The sequence below is a fragment of the Phyllostomus discolor genome, chromosome 14, assembly GCF_004126475.2.
Source record: "Phyllostomus discolor isolate MPI-MPIP mPhyDis1 chromosome 14, mPhyDis1.pri.v3, whole genome shotgun sequence".
NCBI lineage: Eukaryota > Metazoa > Chordata > Mammalia > Chiroptera > Phyllostomidae > Phyllostomus > Phyllostomus discolor.
This window is the reverse complement of record NC_040916.2, coordinates 38103176-38125275: the sequence shown is the minus strand read 5'-3', so window position 1 is coordinate 38125275 and position 22100 is coordinate 38103176. Positions and strand designations below refer to the sequence as shown.

The 22100-nt window shown below is 55.3% G+C and overlaps 1 protein-coding gene and 1 long non-coding RNA gene across 4 annotated transcripts; one reads left to right on the top strand and one right to left on the bottom strand.

The window, feature by feature from the left end:
* Window positions 1-337: 337 nt before the first annotated feature.
* Window positions 338-20544, bottom strand: MOV10 (Mov10 RISC complex RNA helicase). Of its 3 annotated transcripts, none has more exons than XM_028503046.2 (21): window positions 20383-20544; window positions 19919-20135; window positions 9793-9963; window positions 9333-9568; window positions 8880-9138; window positions 7652-7783; window positions 6807-6975; window positions 5994-6148; window positions 5531-5707; window positions 5281-5428; window positions 4748-4906; window positions 4383-4486; window positions 4125-4222; window positions 3810-4029; window positions 2881-2998; window positions 2493-2684; window positions 2220-2294; window positions 1220-1345; window positions 1038-1126; window positions 640-764; window positions 338-555 (listed from the first exon to the last, which is right to left on the bottom strand). In XM_028503046.2, the coding sequence occupies exons 2-21, from the start codon at window positions 20053-20055 to the stop codon at window positions 464-466; spliced, it is 2982 nt and encodes a 993-aa protein (XP_028358847.1). In that variant the 5' UTR covers window positions 20056-20135; window positions 20383-20544; the 3' UTR covers window positions 338-463. The 3 variants fall into 3 exon arrangements, with proteins under 3 accessions (XP_028358847.1, XP_035871179.1, XP_035871180.1); XM_036015286.1 differs by lacking the exon at window positions 20383-20544 and adding an exon at window positions 10139-10151 and having other exon boundaries at window positions 9793-9968; window positions 19919-20279; XM_036015287.1 differs by lacking the exon at window positions 20383-20544 and having other exon boundaries at window positions 19919-20278.
* LOC118498131 lies at window positions 20012-21707 on the top strand. The gene is made up of 2 exons (XR_004900653.1): window positions 20012-20146; window positions 21155-21707. It is a non-coding gene; the product is annotated as an uncharacterized LOC118498131 (long non-coding RNA).
* The last annotated feature ends 393 nt before the right edge of the window (window positions 21708-22100 follow it).

The following is a 22100-nucleotide window of genomic DNA, read 5'->3' as shown; positions in this document are numbered from 1 at the left end:
GCCTGGCCCTGGGCCTTGGAGGCGGGTGAGGGGAGTGGTCTGGAGCAGGGGCTAAACTTAGAAGCCTGTGGGTGGCTTCCCTGCCCCCTCCCACTGGGTTTCCTCCCTGGGTGTGGGGGCTGGGCCTTTCTCCAGGGGAAAGGGTATGGCCTTGGGGAGTGTCCCATCTCCCCTTGTGGGGTCAGTCTGGGGGCTCCGGAAGCAGGGGCCAGGCCAAGAAGACATGGACGCTTTTGCATAGAACAAAGTTGTTTTTCAGTATTTTTCTGCCTCCCCTGCCTGTCAGTAGCTCTTGGTCTATTCTTCTCTCCAGCAGGGGAAGGGGTGGAATGTCTCGGATTGTAAACTCCTTCCCCCAGCTCTCCTGTCCCTTAGAGGGGCAGCTAGGCTGGGTTCGGGTCTGGGGATGGGGGTCAGGTAAGGCTTGGCTGGTGTGAGGAGGCTGGAAGGCAGCTGCGTCTCTTCAGAGCTCGTTTCTCCACTCTGGCTCCACCTGCAGGGGCAGGTCGCCTTCGCCCTCCAGGTCCTGGGAGAGGTAGCTGTGATGTGGGGGCCCTAGGAGTGAGAGGAGGGGAGCTGTCTTCCTTACCTGCACCTCAGTGCTGGCCCGGGCCTGGCCTGCCTGGAGCCCAGCCGTACCTGAGGTAGAGGAGGAGCCGAGCTTGCTCAGATCTTTGAGTAAGTTCTGTCCTTGCTCCATTTCCAGTGTGGCAGGGAAGGGGCACCCGGTATAGCCCCCTCTTTCTTTACAGAAGTCCAGGAATCTGTGGGGGACAGGGACACTCACAGTGCACCTGGCCAAGGTGCACCAGCAGAGGCTGGGGGTTAAGTCTTGGTCCCCCCACATTGGCCAGCGCCTTTGCACAAGCTGCTTAGCCTCTGAGTGCCAGGTGGTGCCAGGTGACTTAAATGGGGGTGCTGTGAAGATGGGCAGGTCTGAGGATGGACTGAACCGGGAGGAGGTGCCTACGAAGATACAGCCGCCCTAAGCCGGGGGCTGCAGCCGCCAAGGGGGATGATGGGGCGGGAATGCTCACGCCTTCCAGTCGGGGTCATGGCCCAAGAGGAGCGGGTTGCCCACCACGATGAGCAAAGCCTTGGCCCGGGTCACGGCCACGTTGAACCTCTGGAAGGAGGAAGTAGAGCCGTCACGGGAGAGAAGAGCCCCAAGGAAGGAAGAATTCCCGCCACCCCCCCACACCCCCGCCAGCCCACAAACCTTGGGGTTCTTGAGGAAGCCCAGGCTGAAGTCCAGATCCAGCTGCACGAAGCTCTGGCTGCTCCGCACGGTGGAGATGATGATGACATTGCGCTCTTGGCCTTGGAACTCCTCCACGGAGCCCACCTGGGGTAGGGAGGGCAGTGCCTGAGCCCGGGGGCGGGGCAGCCTGCAGGAGCAAGCCCTGCCTCAGGGAGCTTGAGCTCCCGGTGGGAGTGGAGAGGTCACCCGGCAGTTGTCTCGGGAGTGAGCCGAGCCAGGGTCCGCATGGGCAGCAGAGGGGACAGGAGATTGGTCTGGAAGCTGCTCCAGTCAAAGGGACGGGGGCTGGAGAGTGTTCCGAGGAAAGAAAACACTCAGCAGTGTTTTTCAGACTCCCCTGAAGACACTCACTAAATACTTGTTAAAAATATATTGTACAACCCAGACCTCCTGAATCAGAATTTCCAGGGGAGAGGCCCCTCATTCTTCAAGTTCTCAGCCCTGGCTGCACATGAGGTCACCTGAGGAGCTGGGAGTAATCTGGAAGCCCTGGCTCTGCCCCCGGATCGCTGTGTTAATTGGCTGGGTGGGGCCCTGGCACACGTAGTACCAGACGCTGCCCAGGCGATTGTTATCTGCAGCCAATGCTGAGAAACACCACTGAGAGTGAAGCTCCCGTCCCAGAGGGCAGGAGAGGGCAGCAGGACACTCTCACGTGACGTGCCTGGCAGGCCGGCCGGGGAGTTCGGACTTTATCCTCAGGGCCGAGGCCTCCAACCAGCCTCACCGTTAAGAAGGGCGTGGGGCTGCTTGCTCAACACGCAGGCATGACGGTCCCATCCCGAACCACAGGTCGGGATCTTCAGAGGGAGAGGCTTGGGAGGATCGCAGCCGGGGGAGGGAGGGGGGCATGGCCTGGAGCGTCAGGACAGAAGCCCGAGGAGGCCCCTGGACCGGACGTGGGGAAGTGGGGGGCACGGCAGGCAGAGAGTGGATGTGAAACAGTGGTCCGTGTCACCTTCAAGTCCTTGATGTCGTCCAGTCCCCGAAGCTTCTTGTCCAGTCTGGTGATGCATTCTCGGATTTTTTCCACCTGGAAGAGGGGGACAGGTACCCTTCTCTCATCCCATTACCGCTGTGCAAGAGGGAGTCAGGCAGGCAGGAGGCCTCCCAGGGAGGGACCAGCACAGGCCCGAGTGCCTGGAGCCTGGACCTGGTGCTCTGGCTGTGCATGAGGTGTTGTCTGGGGGCGGGGGCGGGGGTGGGGAAGGATGCCAGCAGAGGGCCCAACCTGCTTCCGGTACGGGGAGATGACGCCCACGTGCCGGGGGCTTAGGTAGCCTTTGCCTTTCTTCGACGAGGAGACCAGGAGCTGCTTCAGGTAGTCGGTCACTTTGGCAGCCTCTTCAGGGTTGAAGAAGGACGGGCTGTTGCCCTCACGCTCGTCCTTGCCCATTACGCCGTGAAAGATGATGGGAAAGCCCTGGACACAGTCGGTGGGGGGAAACCCTCAGCCACAACCCCTGCCACCCCTCCCCTCCCCCTCCAGCTCCTCCAGGCCACGTGGGCCCCCAGGCCAAGGTGATGAAGAGACAGGCCGTGGCTTCCACTCGGAGCCTCCTCCTTCCTTGTACTTTCAATAAGAGGGAAGGCGGGGTGCACAGATGGGAGCCCCTCACCGGTTGAGGCAGACCCTCCCAGTGGCAGAAGCGTTCCCGGTCCATAATGTTGGCGCAGGCCAGCAGCTCCCCTTCGTAGTAGAGCCGGTTCGGAATGTCCAGGATGGTGGGGTGAGACCTGGGAGGCAGGGGGAGGAAGGGAGAGCAAGACCCGGGGCTGTACCACTGCTGCCCCGCCCTCAGGGACCCTGCCCCACATGCGCTGGGCCCACACACAGCACCCCTGCCCCCTGCACAGTAGGCCCGCTCATCTGCATGTCTGCTGCTAGGACTGGAAGCCACAGAAAACCGCCACATGTGCTTCTGGAGAGGACCCGGTCTGTGGATTTCAGACCAGCCAAATTTAAAAGAAGAAAGCAAGAAGTCAGAAACCCATCCTCAGGTTTCAATTTTGAGAAAGAACAACACACACACAAGGATCATGTGCTGTCACCAGGATTTGCTGAGCTAATGTGTGGGGTCCACGAACATAAGCAGTACCAGCACAGCAGCTGGCGCTGACTGGACGCTCCATGGTCCCTCCAGGCAATTAGGGACTTGGGGTTCATCTGAGCATTTCAGATGCATGAACTTGCTGAGAGGAAGGCCAGGTCTACAAATAATAATGAGGTTAATGGAAAACCACATTGTCCCTATTTTCCTCACTTCTTCGATTGCCCCCAAACTTCATCTGGGACCCGCACCAGACACACCCCAGTGTCTGGGACCCGGTGGCCCTGCCTCCACACACAAGGGAAGCACGAGGGGGAGAGCCTCTTGCTAAGCCACACAGCCAAGGAGGGGCAGTGATGGGGCCAGACAGGAGACCCCAGGCCCGGCTTACAGCCCTTCTGCAACGCACAGGCTTGGAGCAACAGGAGTGCAGGACGGAGCCCCCAGTGGGCCTGCACAGGGTGTGGAGGCAGGGGGTCGTGGGAGGGGGCGGATACCTGTAGTTGCACAGCAGCTTGGTTATGAACTGGGGATTGTAGCCAGTGGCGCCCTTCTTATACAAGGGGTTGTGGGTGAGCAGCCGCTCCAGCAGCGAGTGCCGCAGCCCGTGCCTCTGGGCCAGGGGGGAGCGCAGCACGGGCCCCAGCTGCCGGGGGTCTCCTGCCAGCACCAGCTGTCCTCCCGGGTCATTGGATGACTCCTTGACTTCCATCAGCCCTGGGAAGCAAGGTAGTGTGCGGAAAGCGGTGAGCAGCGGGGCCTCCCCAAACCCACGTGGGCAGCCCCTGTACAGCCCACCCCGAGCCCCTCACCTGCTAGGGCCACCAGGCTCTCGGGCTCCATGCACTGGCCGGCCTCGTCGATGAAGACGTGCGTGAAGTGGCTGATGGGGAACTGGGCTGAGACCAATCTGGGAAGGGCCAGGCCAGGCCGAGGTCAGCCCCGGGCACCGGGCCACCAAACCTGAACCCTCACCCCAACTGGCCCTGCACCCCACTCCCCAGCCTGCCACCTCTTTACTTACACACACACACGATTTGCACACACACGGGTGCGCACACTCACACTACCTGCTGGCAGTGATGAGGGTGGTGATTATGACCCGATACTCCTGCAGCTTCTTCTTAGAAGGAAACACGTACTCCCCCTTGCTCGGGTCCCAGTTGCAGCAGGGCTGCGGGTGTGAAGGGAGAGGGGAGTCAGCTTGGCGGCCCCCCACTCTCACCGGTGACTCTGGCTCTGGGTCCCCAGGCAGTTTTGTTCCACCTCTCACTTCACGCCCCGGGGGAAACTGAGGGCTAGACAGGCGGCCTGACCCAGGCAAGGCCACATAGTGGGCCTCAGAATCCAGGTCTGCCAGTGTCCCTGCTCAGTGTCCCCCCTGAGCGCCTCCCAGCACCCTGCGCCTCTTGGCCTCCTGCGCTTCCCCAGGTACCTTGATGTCTTCGGGCACCACGCGGATGTCCCTGCTTGGGGCCAGTAGGCGGTAGATGGAGCTGGGCAGGTGGGGCCGGAGTCGCTGACAGAGGAGGTCAGCCCCTGAGTTGGAGGGAGCGCAGGCCAGGATGTGGGCCTTGGGCAAAAGCTTCGCCACCTGAGGGGGGAAGGGATAAGCAGCGTGGGAGGCAGCTTCCAGGTGGCAGGGGGAGACTCAGGTGTGATCATGACTCAGGCCAGTGCCGTGTGACATCTGCCTCCCAAAGCTGAGGGAAGCGGTGACACAAAAGGTGAGTTCTGCCCCCAGGACCCCTGCTCGTCCAAACGGGCCTTTACTGCTGGGCTGAAACGTGAACAGTGACCGCGAGAGCTATGCAGCATGCCACCTCCACCACAACGCTCAGCTGCTGGAGCGACCCGTGACGCCAGCTCAAAGGCATGCGGGAAGCTGGAAGGAACCAGAACCTGGGGACCACTGCTCGGTCCTGGGCAGCCTGAGGTGGGGGGCCCGGGTCTTCACTCAGGACCCACCTGCTTGATGGCTTCCACCACGGTGACCGTCTTGCCAGTGCCTGGAGGCCCGAAGATGATGTAGGGGGCTGGACGGCTGGTGCCCATAACAATGGATTTCACAGCCTGGAGCTGCTCTGGGTTCGACTCCAGATTGCGATCATACAGCCTGCAGAAGGGCCAGGAACATGAAATCATCCAGTGTCCCGGAGGCCTCCCCGGCTCCAGGCACACCCTCCAAGGAGCCCAGAGGCCCCGCCCACAGTCTCACTTGAACTTCACATCTGAGGACAGCAGAGGGACCCCGTGCGAGGCCCTAGGAAAGAGCATGGGCCACAGCGAGTGGCGTCTTGTCAGCTCCAGGGCCCGATGCTGCACCTGCAGGGGCTGGCGGTTGAAGGTGAACTTCACCTTGAAGGTCAGCCCATCCACAAAGCGGTTCAGGAGGCTTTGGGAAGGGAGAGAGACAGGGAAGAGTTCCAGTTAGGAGAGTAGGGAATAAAAGGCCAGGATTCTCTACCTACTTCGACTCCACTCCCACGGTCCAAGACCTTCTTCATACACAGTCCCTCGAGGAGAGGAAGCTGCTGAGGCACCTCAGGGTCCCCCTGGAGAAAGGCCTCCTGTCCAGTCCCTGGGGTCCCACTCATCTCAGGGAGAAGCACCCCTTCTCCCCTGGCCTGAGGGAGATGTCTGTAGACCCTTCTGGCAGCTCGGGGTTTCCCCACACCCACCTCGTGGAAAAGCTCAGCTTGACACGGTCCAGTTCCACCCTGTGCACAAAGCCCTTGTAGGTGACCGAGTTATTCTGGTGAGCCTCAGAGGACAAAAGGGCAAACAGGTGGTCTCCCCGGAGCACCGAGGGGCGGCTCTCGGCCACCCCAGGAACCTATGGGGTTTGAACACAAGCAAGAGTCTATCTCAGGGAGGCCCGCTGGACGGTCCCTTCCACCCAAGACTCAGAGATCTTTGCCTCTTTCCTCTCCAGCCAAAAAGCGGAGGAGTCAGGAGACAAGGGAAGAAACAAGTCTGTCCAAGCTGCCCAGAGCTGCTAAGCACAGGGGTCCTGGAAACCCTCCAACGCATGATCCCAGGACTTGGGAGCAGCCGTCCAGCCTGTCCAGTTGCCCTCCTGGCCAGCTCAGTTCCTACTGTGCCTTTAGAATCTCATTTAAAACTCAGTTCCTGCTTCTCACCAGGTCCCTTGCTCAGTACTTGGGTGCAGGAATCCATTCCCACGTAATTCTGGGCTTCTGTGAGCACGTCCGACATCTGAGAGTTGCAAAGAGCTCTGAGCTCTAGGCCAGCTCTGTGCTTTTCAGATAAGGGAATGAAGGCAAGGGACTTGCCCAAGGCCACACGGCTGGTGGCAGCGAGGCTTGGACTGCAACCCAGGCCCTCCCATCGCCCTGCCCCTTGCTGAGCCCTCTGGGGCACAAACGGGTTCGCCCTTCCTCCCGCCTTGCCCTGCCCGCAGGAGCGGAGCAGTGTTCTGCCCACAGCCTGCGGGCTGAGCCCACACCCCAGCCCCCAGTTCCAGCCCTGACCTCCAGCGTGAGCAGCCTGGGGTTCTGGTTGATGAGGTCCAAAGTCATGGGCACCGAATCCAGGTCGTAGTGCCGGATGTCATACTCCATCTGCAGCTCCTCCAGGTGCAGCAGCAGCCGGAATTTGGTCTCGTAGTTTGTGCACTTCAGGGCTGTCTCCAGCTGGGCCCTGGCAGTGACGGTGTTATGGGGGTGGGGGAAGGACAGGAGGAGGACGGGTCAGGCAGCCCCCACGCCCAGGGGCATCCACCCTCTCCTCACCACAGCTCTGGGACTCCGACAGCAGCCGCCATCAGACAGGACTAGAAGGGCCTCAGAGAAGGGAGCCCTGGCTCCCTCTCACTCCCAGCAGTGCCCCTGCCCCCACCTCATCCCTGAGTGGACACGGGACCCTAGCCCCAAGATCCTCCCGTGACCCCCACCCTCACCTCATTCACGTGTCACTCCCTGCTCAAATGTCACCCTTTCCAAGGGCCCCAGACTGACCAGGGCCCTCTTCAAAATAGGGCAGCCCACCCCCTTACCCAGCCTGAGTGTCGGCTGGGCTTTAGTTCAGTTCTTCATGGCAATCATCACTCCGTTAAATTATACAATAAATGTTCCTTATAGGAAATTTTAAGATAAACGTTATTTTGAGAAATTTCAGGAGAAATACTCATTTTCCTCCAGTAGCGTGGGCAAGGCGCTCACGTGCCTACCCCGCCTGGAACAGCGCCCCCGCGGCAGTGCGCACGGAGATCGTGAATGGGCGGAGCCTGGGAGGCCGAGGGCAGGGGTGCGGGGCGTGGGAAGCCGGAGGGGTACCGACGCGGAGACCACGAGGGGTGCGGAGGGCTGGCACTTACTTGATCTCAGCGATCTTCTTTGGAGCGGTGAAGATGTTTGTTCCCTGAATTTGGGGGAGCAGCTGCCGAAGCTGGGAGGGGGGGTTGTACTTCCCCAGGGGCAAAGTTTGCTCCAGGTCATAGCCCCTTGTGCTGCAGGAGTGGGGGGAGAGAAGCGGTCAGTAACCCCAAGACCCCCACTTCAGAGATGCAGGGAGGGCCCCGCCCTGGGAGATGCAGGAATCCTACGGATGCCATCGCTTCAGGGGTCAGCGGCCTTCCCCCAAAGAGGCAAGGCAGAACTCACGACCTTCTAAGGCTGCTCACCCCAAGGGTGGACCATTCATTCTCAGTTCTTGGAAAGACATGATACTTGGAAGCATTTAAAATATATATATAATGAAAATTTAAAAAAATATATATATAATACATACATATCTATGTAACAATACATATTCATTAAAGAAAAATCAGAAAATAGGTACCAGCCCTGGCTGGTGTGGCTCAGTGGATCGAGCACCTGCCTGCAAACCAAATGGTCACCAGTTCGATTCCCAGTTGGGGCACATACTCCATTCTTTGCCTGGGATGCAGGCAAAGTCACCAGTTGGGGGCACACAAGAGGCAACTACACACTGATGTTTCTCTCCCTCTCTCTCTCCCTCCCTTCCCCTCTCTCTAAAAATAAATAAATAAACTAAAAAGATAAAGTAAAAAAAGCATATGTCTACACAAATTCCATGATTCCATTCACCTGAAATGCTCAGAAAAGGGAACTGTATGGAGACAGGAAGCAGAGCAGCGGTGGCCCAGGGCTGGGAGGGAACGGGGTGGGGTGTGGTGTGAAAGGGGTGAGAGGTGACGGGGACGGGTTCCTGTTCGGGACAATGAAACACCATCCTAAACCAGACAGTGGTGATAGACCCACGCATCTGTGAACATACTGCAAACCACTGAACTGGGCGAACTGTAGGGTAAGGAGATAAAGCTGTTAGAGAAGGAGAGAGGTGTCTACATGGGGCAGCCTGGTAATCCACCACAGGGAAGAAACGCCTTGAATTTTTCCCACGCCGTCCTCCTATCTGTAACCTTCTCCTGGGACAGAAAAGGCCCCCGAGGCCTGGAGGAGCGAAGACCTCACAGTTGGGAAAGAGCAGCTTGGCCTCCTCCGGCTTCGTGCCCTTCCCAGCCGGACCCCCACTGTTGTGTCGGGGCACCCCGCCTGGCCAGGGTTGTGGGGAGAGCTTACCGGTCAGGCCTCTGTCCTTCCTCGACCCGGGTGGTCGTGATAGGGTTTACAGTGACCCGGGTCTGCCTGTAGGGCGTGGTGGGCTTCAGCTGTGCAGCCAGGGGACTGTGGGCCACGGCAGCCAAGAAGCGAGCGATGTAGAAAGTGCCAGCGATTTTGGACCTTGGGTCCTCGGGTCCCAGCAGCTCCCAGAGCACCGTGGCGGGGAAATAGCCCACGAAGTTGGTCTGACAGTGGACGCGGAGCTCGTAGTAGTCACCTGGGGGAGGGGGCCTGAGTGAGCGGGAATGTGGCGGGAGAGGGGTCCCCCGGCACGACCCTTGTCCTGGGCGCACCCCCCAGAGAGCCCCATCCCCAGGCAGGAGCCCATAGGACAGCACCACCCCCCCCCCCCCCCCCCCCCGGGGCAAGCCCCTGTCCACCCCAGGCTCCTTCCACCAGAAACCCGCTCACCGGGGCCCAGGGAGCAGGGCAGCTCCTGGTTTCCGTAGAAGAAGGTGAACTGGGGGCTCCGGAAGAGTGGAAAGACGTGGGTGAGCGTGACGGACTGGGTTCCTCCGTTCCGAAGCCGCAAGGTCAGCACCTCCTTGCGCTCCAAATCCAGGTGGATGAGGAGTTGCCCATCCCGGTCTTCATGGGGTCCCTGGACTTCCACGTCTACCCCGTACTTCCCGTGAAGGTACTCGGCCCTGGGGAGAGCGGGTGGCAAGGGGCGCTGGAGCAGGAGGGTCCGGTTGGATGTTGCCCTCGGGGCAAGTTTTAGGCTGGGGAGGCCGGCCAATGGGCAGTGGTGAAGGGAAGCACGCCCGGCCCTGGCCTGGCTAGCTCCTTCTCTACCCTTCCCCCACTCCTTAGGGGGGCGCTCACCCCAACACTTTCTCAGACAGACAGCTCCCCCCACACCCCCCCACACCTGTCATGGAAGATCTTGGCGAGCAGCGACTTGCGGTCCGTGCTGAGATCAGACACATCGGCCCAGCGGTCAAGTTTGAAGAACCTGACCCGTGTCTTGGTGACGTAGGCCAGGTTGGCGGTCTTCATTCCATACAGCATGGAGGAGAAGCCAGGGACGGATTTCCCAAAGCTGCCAGAAGCAGAGAAGACCGGGGAGTGAGGGAGGGCAGCGGGGCGGGGGACGCGGGCAGCGCACTGGGGAGGGCGTCTGCGGGTGGCTCTGTGAGGGACGCACCGGCCCTGCTGAGCAGCGGCCCCCAGGCCAGGGATCGAAGGAATTTTTAATGTTTTAAGGAAAGGCAGTGGGACTTCCCAAGGCAAAATTCGATAGTTTTACACAGCAGGTTGTGGGCATGCATTTCTGAGGAGAAAAGCCTAATCATGGCTGTCGACTAGAGACTAAGAGAGAGAAAGAAATGAAGTTTTTTTGGGGGGGAGAAAACTGGGGGGGGGGCAGAAAAAAGACACAGGTACCCCAGCGGGAAGAACCAGGACTAAGGGGAAGGAAACGAGAGGCTGGATGTGGGGTCCGGGACGATGGGGCAGCGAGGGAGGTCGGAGCGAGGGAACTGGTGTGTGGGGGCGCGGGCAAGGGGGCCAGCAGACAGCACGTTCTACCCCAAAGCCAAAGCACGGAGGCGGAACCCAGGCAGAAAGAGAAAGGATCCTTGTCCAGAGATCAAAGGTAGTTTGGCTTTTTGCACCTAGAGAAGGTGAAGACAGGGGAAACTGGTCAGAGGACAGGAGCTCAACACCCCGTGCCTGAAATTGGGTTTAGTCAATGCACACTTGCAGAGACCCGTTATGTGCCAGGCACTGGGTGCCGGGGGTTCAGAGCGGCAAGAGCCCCAGGCCTGCCTCGAAGAGCATGGACTGAGTGCGGCAATCCCAGCCCCACTGCACTGGGGGTGGGGGGGGCGGCAGTCCGGGGCACGCGGAGCCCAGCCTGAGGGCAGGGGCGGGCCACCACGAGGTTTCCCTGGAAGCCAGCAGCAGGTGCAAGAGAGAGTGCAAAGTGCCGACTTGGCGGAGGGGTAGGCGAGGACAAGCACTGAGGGGCCGTGGGACCACCTGTTCGCTGCTAGCTGGGTCACTCCAAGTCACCTCGCCTCTCAGAGCCTCGCTTTCCCCCTCTATAAAAGTGGGCACAAGGACAGACTTACCTGGCAGGGTTTGAGGGTTACCCCAGACAAGCTGGGCAGCGACCCACATCACGCAGTGCTAGGCACATAAAGAGACCTCAGTGAGGCACGCTAGGATTAGTAACACACACAGTCTAGTTGGACTAGAGTGACAAGTGCGAGGAAAGGAGTGGCAGGAGGCAGCAGAGGCGGGCAGGGGCCAGGTCACACAGAGTTCTGTCCGCCAGGCCATCAAGCCTGGACTTGACCTTGAAGGCCAGCACTCCTGCTTCTTTACTGGCACCCAGGAGCCAGAGGGCATCTCCACATGTGACATAGGACACGGGCATACTCAAGATCTGGACAGCTGACAACCCTCCTTCACTGCTTTCTAGGGAATGAAAGCAAACCCTAGTCCCCAAGAACCGTGGTAAATCATTGTTTAACTGTTCAGACCACATCAGCTCGGGCACTCACTAGCGTATAGGAGGAGAATTCACAGTCAGAGGCATTTTCCTGGTGGCTCCTGCCTAGGACTCTGCCCCTTCCCTTCATCCCAAACAAATGAGAACGACACTGTGTGGAAAACTCTGTATTGGCTCTGATTTGTTTTAAAAGAGGTAAGGAATCGTTTGAAAAGACAAAGAAAAAAATGCTCAGGAAATGTTAGCGATGATTAGTGTTCGTATTAGTGGTGACAGCGGTATTAACAGCAGGAGGAGGAAGAGCAGCGACAACTTACTTTCCGCCTGAGTCAGAGGCTACCCTGCGGCTACAGAGCCACCCGGTTAGTGGGCTACAAGCAGGGGAGAGGCAAGGCCACATTTGCATTTCAGATCATTCTGGCACCAGGATTGGAGGGTGGATGTGCTGCAGGCAAGGCTGTAGGCAGGAGGCCAGTTAGGAGAAGGCCACAGCAACTGTCCATCTGGAAGATGGCAAGGGCCCGAACAGTGGTGAGGAGAGAAAAGGGGCCGGATGGCATCATAAATAGAATGTAAAATCAGCAGGATCTGGTGACTGTCTGGAGGGGGAAGGGAGAGGGGAAGAAGGAGGCGTCGAGGACAATACCCACATCAATGGCCTGGCTTCGGGGGGCCAGTCCTGAGATAGGAGGTAAGGACAGGAGGAGGAGGGCGCTGGAGGGACTGACCACGCCATGTGACTACTTGGATGTGCTCAGTTGGAGATTCCTGTGGTCCAGAGGCAGGTGGCTCGAGCTGAGAACGCAGGCCCCAGTCAAAGCAGAGCCTGACGTCAGGGAATCCTAGGGCAGCGGCGCCAGCCACAGAAGTGTTTAGGATCTCCCCAGGTGGTGGGAGTACTCTGAGGACAGAGGAGGCCACCCAGGGAGGAAGGGAAAAAGAGAGAGCTCCCCTCCCCCAGAGAGAGAGGAGTATCAGGAGGAAGTCTTTGAATAAGGTGTCAGCCTCGCCCCACCGGCTGCTGAGTCATAAAGGAACAAATCAGGAGAGTATCAGAAACTTTCAGCAGGGCCCCTTGGCCAGTAAGTCATTACATCTTACGGGTTGAGCACAGATTCAAATGCAGACGGAAGCCAGGCTCCTCAAGTACCTCTGCTACCCTCAGGCTTTCAGGCACCCCCCCCCCCCCCCCCCCCCCCCGTACGGCCGAGTCATCGCTGTAAGAAGGATAACACCCTTTGCCCCTCATCTGTAGACAGTTGTCGCCAGCAGACAGTGTGGGCCCAGGACGGCCAGATCTGGCTTTTGAGAAAAGCCCAGATCAAAATTTGAATGTAAATTCACCTACTTCTGGAAACTTCTTCTTCTTCTCCTTTTTTTTTTTTTTTTTAAGATTTTATTTATTTATTTTTAGAAAGGGAAGGGAGGGAGATAGAGAGAAACATCAGTGTGCGGTTGCTGGGGGTCATGGCCTGCAACCTAGGCATGTACCCTGACTGGGAATCAAACCTGTGACACTTTGGTTCACAGCCCGCGCTCAATCCACTGAGCTACGCCAGCCAGGGCCTACTTCTGGAAACTTCTGTGTGGGCGTGGGGGCAGGAGGAACTCAACCTTGCAAAAATATTACAACTTCCACTGGGGGGACTGCCACCATCCTATTTCTCAAGTCATTTCCCGTGTCTGACACTAATACCCCGACGCACCTATCCTTCCTTCCCTGGTCTAAGGTGACAGCCATAAACAAAAAATATTTTTTAAGTCAAAACCTTAGTGCATACTGGTTAAAAAACAAAACAAAACAAAACCCAATTCCTGTATTATACATATAATCACCCAGATGTCTAGGGAAAAAAAGATGAACAATTCAATAGAAAAACTGAATATTTAACTTGAACAAATCCAGATGACCACCCCAGGAAAAGTTTAAAAGATACTTCAGAAGTAGAGATGCAAATTCAAGTAAAAACAAGATACCACTTGTAAATTACCATTAGACCAACAAAAATGGAAAACAGCCACAACGTGTTTTGTTGTTATTATATAGGAAAATGAAGTAAAAGGGGAAGTACTACAACTTTTGCGTAAACCACCTGGCACTATCTCCTCCTCGCACTTGAAATGTAGGTGTCCTTTAACTCAGGGATCTCATGACAAGAAAGCACAAACGTGTAAGGACATATGTGCAGGGACACTTACTGCAGAGTTGTCCACAGTGGCCAAGAGCCAGAAGCAAACCCATGCCCATCAACAGGGAGACAGCCGAATCAATTGTGAACACCCACTCCATGGAATACTATGCACCCATGGAAAAGAATGTGCCATACACTCAAATGGCTAAAACTTAGAAGGCTGACAACACTAAATGTTGACAAGGATCTGGGGACGCCAGGACACTCATGCATTGTGGGTTGGAGGATAAATGGTCCAATCATGTTGGAAAAAGGCCTTGTACTTTCTTATAAAACTAAATGTATATCATAACGTTCTGATTTTTAATGGAAAGTATAATTACAGCCCTGGCTGGCGTAGCTCAGTGGATTGAGCACGGGCTGGGAACCAAAGTGTCCCAGGTTCGATTCCCAGCCAGGGCACAGGCCTGGGTTGTAGGCCACTGCCCCCAGCAACCGCACATTGATGTCTGTCTGTCTGTCTGTCTCTCCCCCCTCCCTTCCCTCCCTAAAAATAAATAAATAAAATCTTTAAAAAAAAAAAAAAAGAAAGTATAATTACTATATTACGCTGTGCAATAAAAATTCACTTCATGCAACTGGAACACCTCACACTGATATTTATCCCACAGGCACCTGCTGCGAGGATGAGTGAAAGAAACTGCGGATCACTCCAGAGTGCTGTCCACAGAGGAGACAGACGGCATTACCAACATCAGCCAGCTGGCTGGCGCACGGCACCGCTGAGCAACGGCCTGGAGTGTTAGGTGCCAGGGTCTACAGACTGTCCCGACTTGGAAAAGCTACGTAAAGCAAGAAAGGTAACGAAAGGGAACTAACTATGTGAAGACATGGCCACACTGCTTTTATCTGTTTTTAAATTTTAAATTATTTTTATTCTTTTTTAAACGGTTACACTACTTTTAGATGGCTGTGTACATTTGGAGTCATCATTTGGTAAGCAACAAGATAAATGATGGCTGGCTTAAGGGATAAGAGTTTTATTAGAATTGCTGGCACGTTGGGCCCTGGCTGGTGTGGCTCAGTGGACTGAGTGCCGGCCTGTGAACCGAAAGGTCGCCAGATCAATTCCCTGTCAGGGCACATGCCTGGGCTGCAGGCCAGGTCCCCAGCAGGTGGTGCGCAAGAAACAACCGAATGATGTTTCTCCTGCACATCAATGTTTTTTCCCCTTTCTTTCCCTCTCTCTGAAAATAAATTTAAATAAATAACATTTTAAAAAAATTGCTGGGAAGCTGGGAGAGCCAGGCTCAGGAAACGGATAGGAACCAGCTGGGGAAAGCTGAGGGCCTACTTCCACACAAGGTCAAAGGGCATGAACCTTTACCTCTTTGGTAAGTTCTGCCAGACTGTCCTTTAAATAAGTTATACAAACCTACATTCTCACTAACAAGAATTTGAGAACACCCTTTTCCCAGACCCCAGTGGAAATCTTCACTCCCTTAAGTTTCTGACAACCTGGTAGGAAACGATCGTATCCTGTTTAAATTTGCATTTCTCTGTGTCACAGGTGGGCCCAGGTAACCAGGTTCTTGGTGATCGCCGACAAAGGACTGAACCAAAAGCACAGAGTTTATAGCAGAAAGAGAGAGAGCAGATTTATTAAGCGACAGGACACTCCACAGAACACGGGAGCGGGCCAACTCCGGGCAGAGATTGACCTTGGGGGCTGGAGGGATTCTATTCTTATAGGGCGTATCTTCCCTGGCTAGTTTTGGCGGGCTTTTACTGCTCATGCACAAGTAAATACATTACTTTACAGCTACTGCACATGTGGGCTCCCATGATTTTCTTGACTGGCCACCGGAGAAGGGGGTCCCACAACGTTAACTGATTATAACGCTGGTATAATGAAGCAGGGGTCACGTAGCATCTTCTGCACGGGTATGGTCATGATTCACCGTGATTCATCATGATTCAGCGCTTTTCCAGAGAGCGGGAACAACCGGTTTTAGAACAGGGTCTCTGTCCTGTGTGATGTCCTTTATTTTAGCCCTGGGGCACCTCTGGAGTTTCCTCCTTCCTATCTCCTGCCTTACCCGATCACTCTATAGCAGGAGGATCTTGCCTCCTGTTTAGCCAGTCATTTCTATTTCTTCGTGAACGGCCTGATCCCATCGTTTTTCCACACTCTAGGACCTGGTTCCTCCTTCACACCCCTGTCTCCTGGTCCACTGTGAACACAAATCAGATCTGGTCCCCCAATTTATGACCCCTCAGTCTGTGGGATTAAGTCTAAAGCTTTAGCACGGTGTGCTTAAATCCTCCACGTTAATGATGGTGACGCAAATAACGATAACGTCAACGATAGAAAACATTTATGGAGCCTTCTCTAGGTACCGCCACACAGAACCTCCTTTAGTCCTCACAACAACTGCGCCCGGTCCATTTCAGAGAAGAAAGTAAGGCACAGGTCCTCCCCCAGCACGGGCCTCCGGACAACCCCTCTTTCCTGGTAGACCTCAGTCCCTCACTACCTGGAGCTCGGAGCCCCCGTCCCCCACCCTTATCACCCTGAGCATCCCAGGTCTGCAAGGCCCCGCCCTGCCCCCTGTTGTTAGATAACTAATCTTTTTAGAGCCGGTTCAGGAAAGAGTAATAGCTAGAGGGGTAGTATTTCAGAACATAGTATCAGACTTGGAAGTGACCTTAAATTAAAAGGACAGCGAATTCCCTGTTTTTCACACTCTGGGTTGCAACTCTCATTAGTGGGTCAAGACTAGGATCTTTATAAAATTGAAATTGAGACAATTTAAAATGTCAGAAAGCAGCGAGGAAGGCCACAGATTGTTTCAAAGCCACATATTGCTCTGTGAAAACAGTGTGTATCAGGCCCTGAAATAAAAGGTATTTTCTTCGGTGGACAGAAGTCCAGCCACCGACCTGTTCTCCGCGCCAGAAGCCCCAGTGATCTTTCCAAAACCCTGATCCTGCCGGTCTCCTCCTTCGGCACTTTCTGTGCTTTGCTATTTCCGTCCAGATTAAAGAGGAAACAAACCAGCCCCACAGCGTCTCTCCACGGGTCCACGAGGCCCTGCGCCACCCAGCCCCTGCCTCCTCCTGCTGGCCTCACGTCACCCGCTTCTCCCAAGTTCACCCCAAGACCTTGAAGGTGCTACTCAAAGTCTGGAATGCTGTCCCTGCCCCTTACATCTGTGAATTCCTGCTTATCTTTCAAGATTCCGTTCAAACGTCTCTGTTTCTCAGAAACTTCAAATTCCTACACTAGGTCACCTGCAAGCATAAGACATGCATACTGGGCTTTTTCTTACAAGCACTTGTCAGAACAGTCCTTAAATAATGTATTAAACCGCCACATCCTTCCTTAGACAGTGAGGTTCTTTCCGTGGTGCCTCTTGTGACTCACATGTGTGGCACTTTGCTCTCAGGAGGCATCTGGCCAATATTTGTTGACGCAAGAATGAGTCTCCTGGCCAAGAAATGAAACTTTACAGCACGCCAGTCCCTCCTCCGTACAAGGGACTTCTAACCCTCACTGCACTACAATGATAGCCACCAGTCCCACAGCCCGAGCAGTAGGCTACACCTGATAAAGGCCTTACCTACCACAGCTCACTTTGGCTTCCCGCAGCCCCCGAGGAAAAGGCTTTATTTTACATCAGTTGGAAAACAGAGATGTTAAGAAAAAGAAACAACAGGCCCAAGGTGGAGTGGCCTGCCCCCAGGACAATAAACCGGGACTGGACAGCAGTGTTGGCCTTTCCCGGGATTGTGACTGCAAACTGCCCAGTCTGGAATTTCCTGATCAGCACTGGCGGGGTAATGGGCCTGATAAGACCCCAGCAGCCAGGCCTTCCCACCGCCCCCCCAAAGCTGTCCCAGCCAGAAACATCTTTTCTTTTCTTTTGCTAATAACTTTCTTGCCTGATCCAGTTCCTGTTTATAAAAACCTTCCATTTTGGTCCTGGCCAGGTAGCTCATTTGCTTATGAGTCCTGATACAATACACCAAGATTGCAGTTCGATCCCCAGTCAGGGCACATACAAGAAGCAACATGAGGGCACGAACTGGTGGAACAACAAATAGACATCTCTCTCTCTACAATCCATAAATAAAATTAAATTACATTAAAAAACCCATTTTGTACAACTTGCTAGAGGGCCTGTTTTGCTAAGTGGGATGCTGCCTGATTCGTGAATCCTTCAATAAAGCCAGTTAGATCTTTAAAATGGACTCAGTGGAATTCTTGTTCTTCAACAGAGAGTTGTCCAACATCTCAGGCATCTAGCGAAGGGCAGAACCGGGGTTTGAACTCCAGCTCTCCAAACACCAACGCAGGACTGCATCACATGTCTACCTACACATCCTCCACACCTCACTCCACTCTTGAGAGGCGAGAAGGCAGGCAGAGGCACAGAGCAGAGCCTCCTTAAGTAGCTTTTGCCCATGAATAGACAGAAGGGAAAGACAAAAGAGCTGGGAGGAGAGCATTTTGTTAACACTCTAAGATAACCGGGTGGAGAGGGCCAATCCCATCCAGTGTAGGAATCTCCCTGGAATTCCTGACAGTAGGTGGGGGGGCTTGGCGCTGGCCACACATCCCCTACAGCCTATTGTCTTGTAGATCAACTCCCCTGAATAATTCCATTAGGTTCCACAAGCACTTAATGAGCATCTACTAGGTACAAGGCTCTAGGGTGGGGACTGAGGGAAGTTACAAATATAATGAAAAGCCTGTGTCTTTGAGGTCCTTACAGTCTGGTGGGGAAGACAATCCCGACCAGCTCAGCTCCAACGCAGGCACAGTGTAAGCCGGCTCTAACCAGGGTGTGAAGAAGGAGCTCTGCGAGTCCAGGGGTTAGAAGCAAAGAATCTCCCTCGGGAGGATGAGGGCTGACGTCACAGCATTCCAGCCTGGGTTTAAAACAGGCGTCCAATTAGACTAGAAATCTCCACCTGGAGTAGGGAGTCCAGGGGGGGTGTGTTGCGTGAACCTCGATTCGCCTTATGGAATGACACAGAAATATAATCCTCTCCATCATGACAGCCTTTTTTCTTTTTTCAATTTGCAAGGTCCATTTTTCCTCTTTCCAAGGCAAACATTTTTCAGTTTCTTTGGACTGGGTCTCACAATTGACTATGAATCAACTTAGAAGCCTTGCCTCCTCCTCCTCCAAATACTAAAAACTCTATCCTTCAACGCCAAGGTCAATGCCATCTCCTCCATCGCGTTGCCTTGTATACTGTATGCGTATCATAGCTATTGCTCCCCTGGGACTGGGTCATCCTCATCTATTCCCCACAGTGCCCAGCACAGTGTGGGAGCACAAACAGGTCTCATCTTTGCTCAAGCCTGTAAATGTCCCCCTTAAAAATGTCCCACTCATTATTGAAAACAATATCCCAGATGTAATCTGGTCAATGTGGAGTCACTCCACCCAAAACACACTTCTATTAACACAGTCCCACACTTCTTTCGCTCTTTCTACAGCCATACTGGCTTTCAGTCTGCTAAAGCCCAGTCTTTCTCAGGTCTGTTATTAAGCCTAACCCCGTATTTATTTGTATGTCTTTGCATTTATCCCCGTTGTTTCTTGGTTTTCTGCAGCCTGTTGCTAGTGGCGTTTTTGAAGCACAATTCTATGGCTGGACAGAGAGGTCTTTGATTTTCACTTGGATGGTACCAGAAAAAGGAACCAAACAGCCTTCCGCCACATGGTAGAAGCAGCCGCCCCCCTCCCCCGCGCATCGCCCCGCCGCCGCCCACCCGCCCACGGGAGATTGGCCCTGGCCCTGGTGCTCGGTCTCCATGGAGAAGCCACAGGTGCTAATGGGGGGTTGGCACGTAAGTAGATGGTGCCTTTTCTGCTTTCCGAGCCCCCTGAGGTTCTCCCTCCTACCCTGTGCTCTTCGGCTCTCATGGATAGTGGACCCCGGAAGAAGCAGCCCCTCAACGAGGGGGCGGGGGAATGCCGGTGCAGCCCGCGCCTCAGCTCGCCACCTCCACCAGAAACCACCTTCCCCGCGCTTGCGCGACGCCGGGGACCCCCCCCCCCCCCGCAACGCGCCCCTCCCCCCGCGGATCCCCTAGAGCAGGACCCCGCCCGGGGCATCGGGGGAGCGGGCTGCGCGGGAGGCTTTCCGCGGGGACTTCGGTGCAGGGTCCCGGCCAGGGCAGAGCTTGGCGGGCTGGCTCCGACAGACACGGGAGGGGCGTGGGCACCCAGCGGGAGGGGACGTCTGCACCGCCCCTGCCCCAGGACCGACCAGAGCCACTGCGGGAGCCGCGTCCCTGCGCGCTCGCGCGGGAAGGGTGGCCTCGCCGCCGGGGGTCGTGGCGGCGAGCCGGGCCCGCGATTCTGGCTGGGGAGGGGGCCGGCTCATACCTGGTCTTGAAGTTTTGATTATAAATGATCCGCAGCTGCTCGCGATTTGTCTCCATGTCCAGTCCCTGACCGAGCAGGAAATTCTCGAAGCATTGGCCCGTCTCCCGGAGCTGCCGGACGCTGAACTTACTGGGCATCGCGGCGGCGGTGCGGCCCAAGCAAGAGGGTCCGTGGAAATGAAACTGAAACTCGGAGCCGCGGCAGGAAGTTAGCGGCCCTAGGATGAAGGTACAGCAGGGGGTAAATACCCTAACTCTGACTTCTGACCCTGCAGGGTCGCCTGTCTCCACCAGGCTTCCCTTCTCTGTCCTTTTCCTACCTGAGCCTTCCCTACGGTCTCCGTCCTATCCCCTCCCTCTCAGCCTATTTAACTCTTTCCTAAGGAGTCTGACCCCTCCCTCAGGGCCCTCCCCTGGCCCCGGTCTCCCTCCCCTGGCTCTCAGCCAGACTGGGGAGGCGGGTACCTTCTGGGGCCCCCGGATCAGTCCCGGAGGTCAGCGGAGCCTGAGCAAGGGCTGCTCCCACGCCCACCCGCCGGAGCCCGGGGATTCAGGACGTAGCCGGAGAGCAAAGGGCAGGGACTGGGACCGGGTCGGCGGCTGCAGGTCTAGGACAGCTCGGGCAGCACCTCCCCCAGACTGCCAGGGGCATAAACCAGTGCGGAAGCTAGCAGCACGCCTCCCTCCCCCATTTTCCCTCCTCGGGCTTTCAGACCGAGGGAGGAAGGCAAAAGGCCAGAGAAGTTTGAGGGAAAGAACTAAGTGTCTCCGAGATAAAGGTGTGTATGTGTGGGAGGGAAGGACAAGGGGCTCCGCCAGCACAAATCATTACTTTTCTCTGCTACACAGGCTTCGTTATTTAGAAAAGGCTGGCGATCCTACCCTTGAGCCATATTTTTGAACCCTTAATTGCACTCCAGCCTTCACTGCCCTTTGCTACTATCATACAAGGGTTGCCCCAATCATCAAAATATTAGCTTTTTGAGAGGAAGAGGCTGCGGCATCAGTGCCAGGAAGAGAAGACCAGCATGCTTCAAAAAAGACTAGTAAGACAAACAAAGGGGGTGGGGCTGCCACAACAAACGTAAAACAACAAGTCTTGGCAACTCTGCGTCTTCTGGCATAACAAAAACACACTAGAAGGGGCAAAGATAATAAAAGTTATACAAAAAAAAATTTTTTTTAAACAAATATACCAGGGTTCCAAATATATCAAAAGTAGTGTTGCTCTCCAAAGGAATTCCCTGCAGGAGGTCACACAGTCTAACCTAGTGAGGAAGGTGCAGACCCCAGGTGGTGCTCCAGCTGGGCTACCCTTGTACCGTTTCCAGGCCAAGGGCCAACTACAGCCAGGAACAACAGACTGTAGCAAGAGGAAATGCAGTCAGTGGGACCCAAAGCTACAGGATGGGGCAAGCAGAGCGGGGGAGAACGTTGCCTTAAAAATTGATTATCCACAGTAGAGGGGAAAACTGGGAAAGTAGCCAAGGATTTTTACCTTTTTCTCCCCCAAACACCCGGCAAGGCCTGGGAGTAATAGAGTGTACTCTTCTGAAATGCGTTGTTACCATTTCAAGAACCTACCGCCTACCTTACCCAAAGCGAATGTCTGGTTGCATTTTGGTCAGCAAGTCAGCGATGTCCCCGTTATTGGACACATACCCTCGTCCCTGTCTGGTTAGGCTTGTTTCCTGAACGTTCTCAGAACCTGAACAGCCATAGTCTAGTCAAAACAGGTAGAAGGGTGGTGTGGCTTTGCTTACAATGGAACCTCTTTAGACCTCCTCTGGGAAAAAATACACACTCTACGTGCAGTTGTAACCCTTTTCAAACATGTTGGCTAGAATGGTCTTCCTTTCCATCTTTCCCATTCAGCTTAGCTTTCATTCTCTCTCTCTCTCTTTAAAGATTTGATTTATTTTTAGAGAGATGGGAAGGGAGGGAGGGAGGAAGGGAGAGAAACATTCATTGATCAGCTGCTTCTCGTAGGCCCCCAGCTGGGGACCTGGCTCACAATCCAGGCATGTGCCCTGACTGGGAATCAAACGGGGCTACCTTTCTGTTTGCGGTTTGTGGGATGCCGCCCAACCCACTGAGCAACACCATTCAGGGCACATTCACTCTGGGAGCCTTCCCCAGATCCTTCTGCACATACAAGAAGCTGAATTTAAGGAAATACGGTT

Bases quoted from the DNA above. Each gene is read 5' to 3' on its own strand.
- MOV10 (XM_036015286.1), bottom strand. From the start codon at position 20,055: ATGCCCAGTAAGTTCAGCGTCCGGCAGCTCCGGGAGACGGGCCAATGC. The intron at 4,907-5,280 runs GTGGGTCCTGAG...TTCCCCCCTCAG, and splicing joins TGGTGGAAGCCATCAAGCAG to GTGGCGAAGCTTTTGCCCAA. The intron at 2,295-2,492 runs GTTGGGCCCTCT...CCCCTCTTCCAG, and splicing joins TCTCCCCGTACCGGAAGCAG to GTGGAAAAAATCCGAGAATG.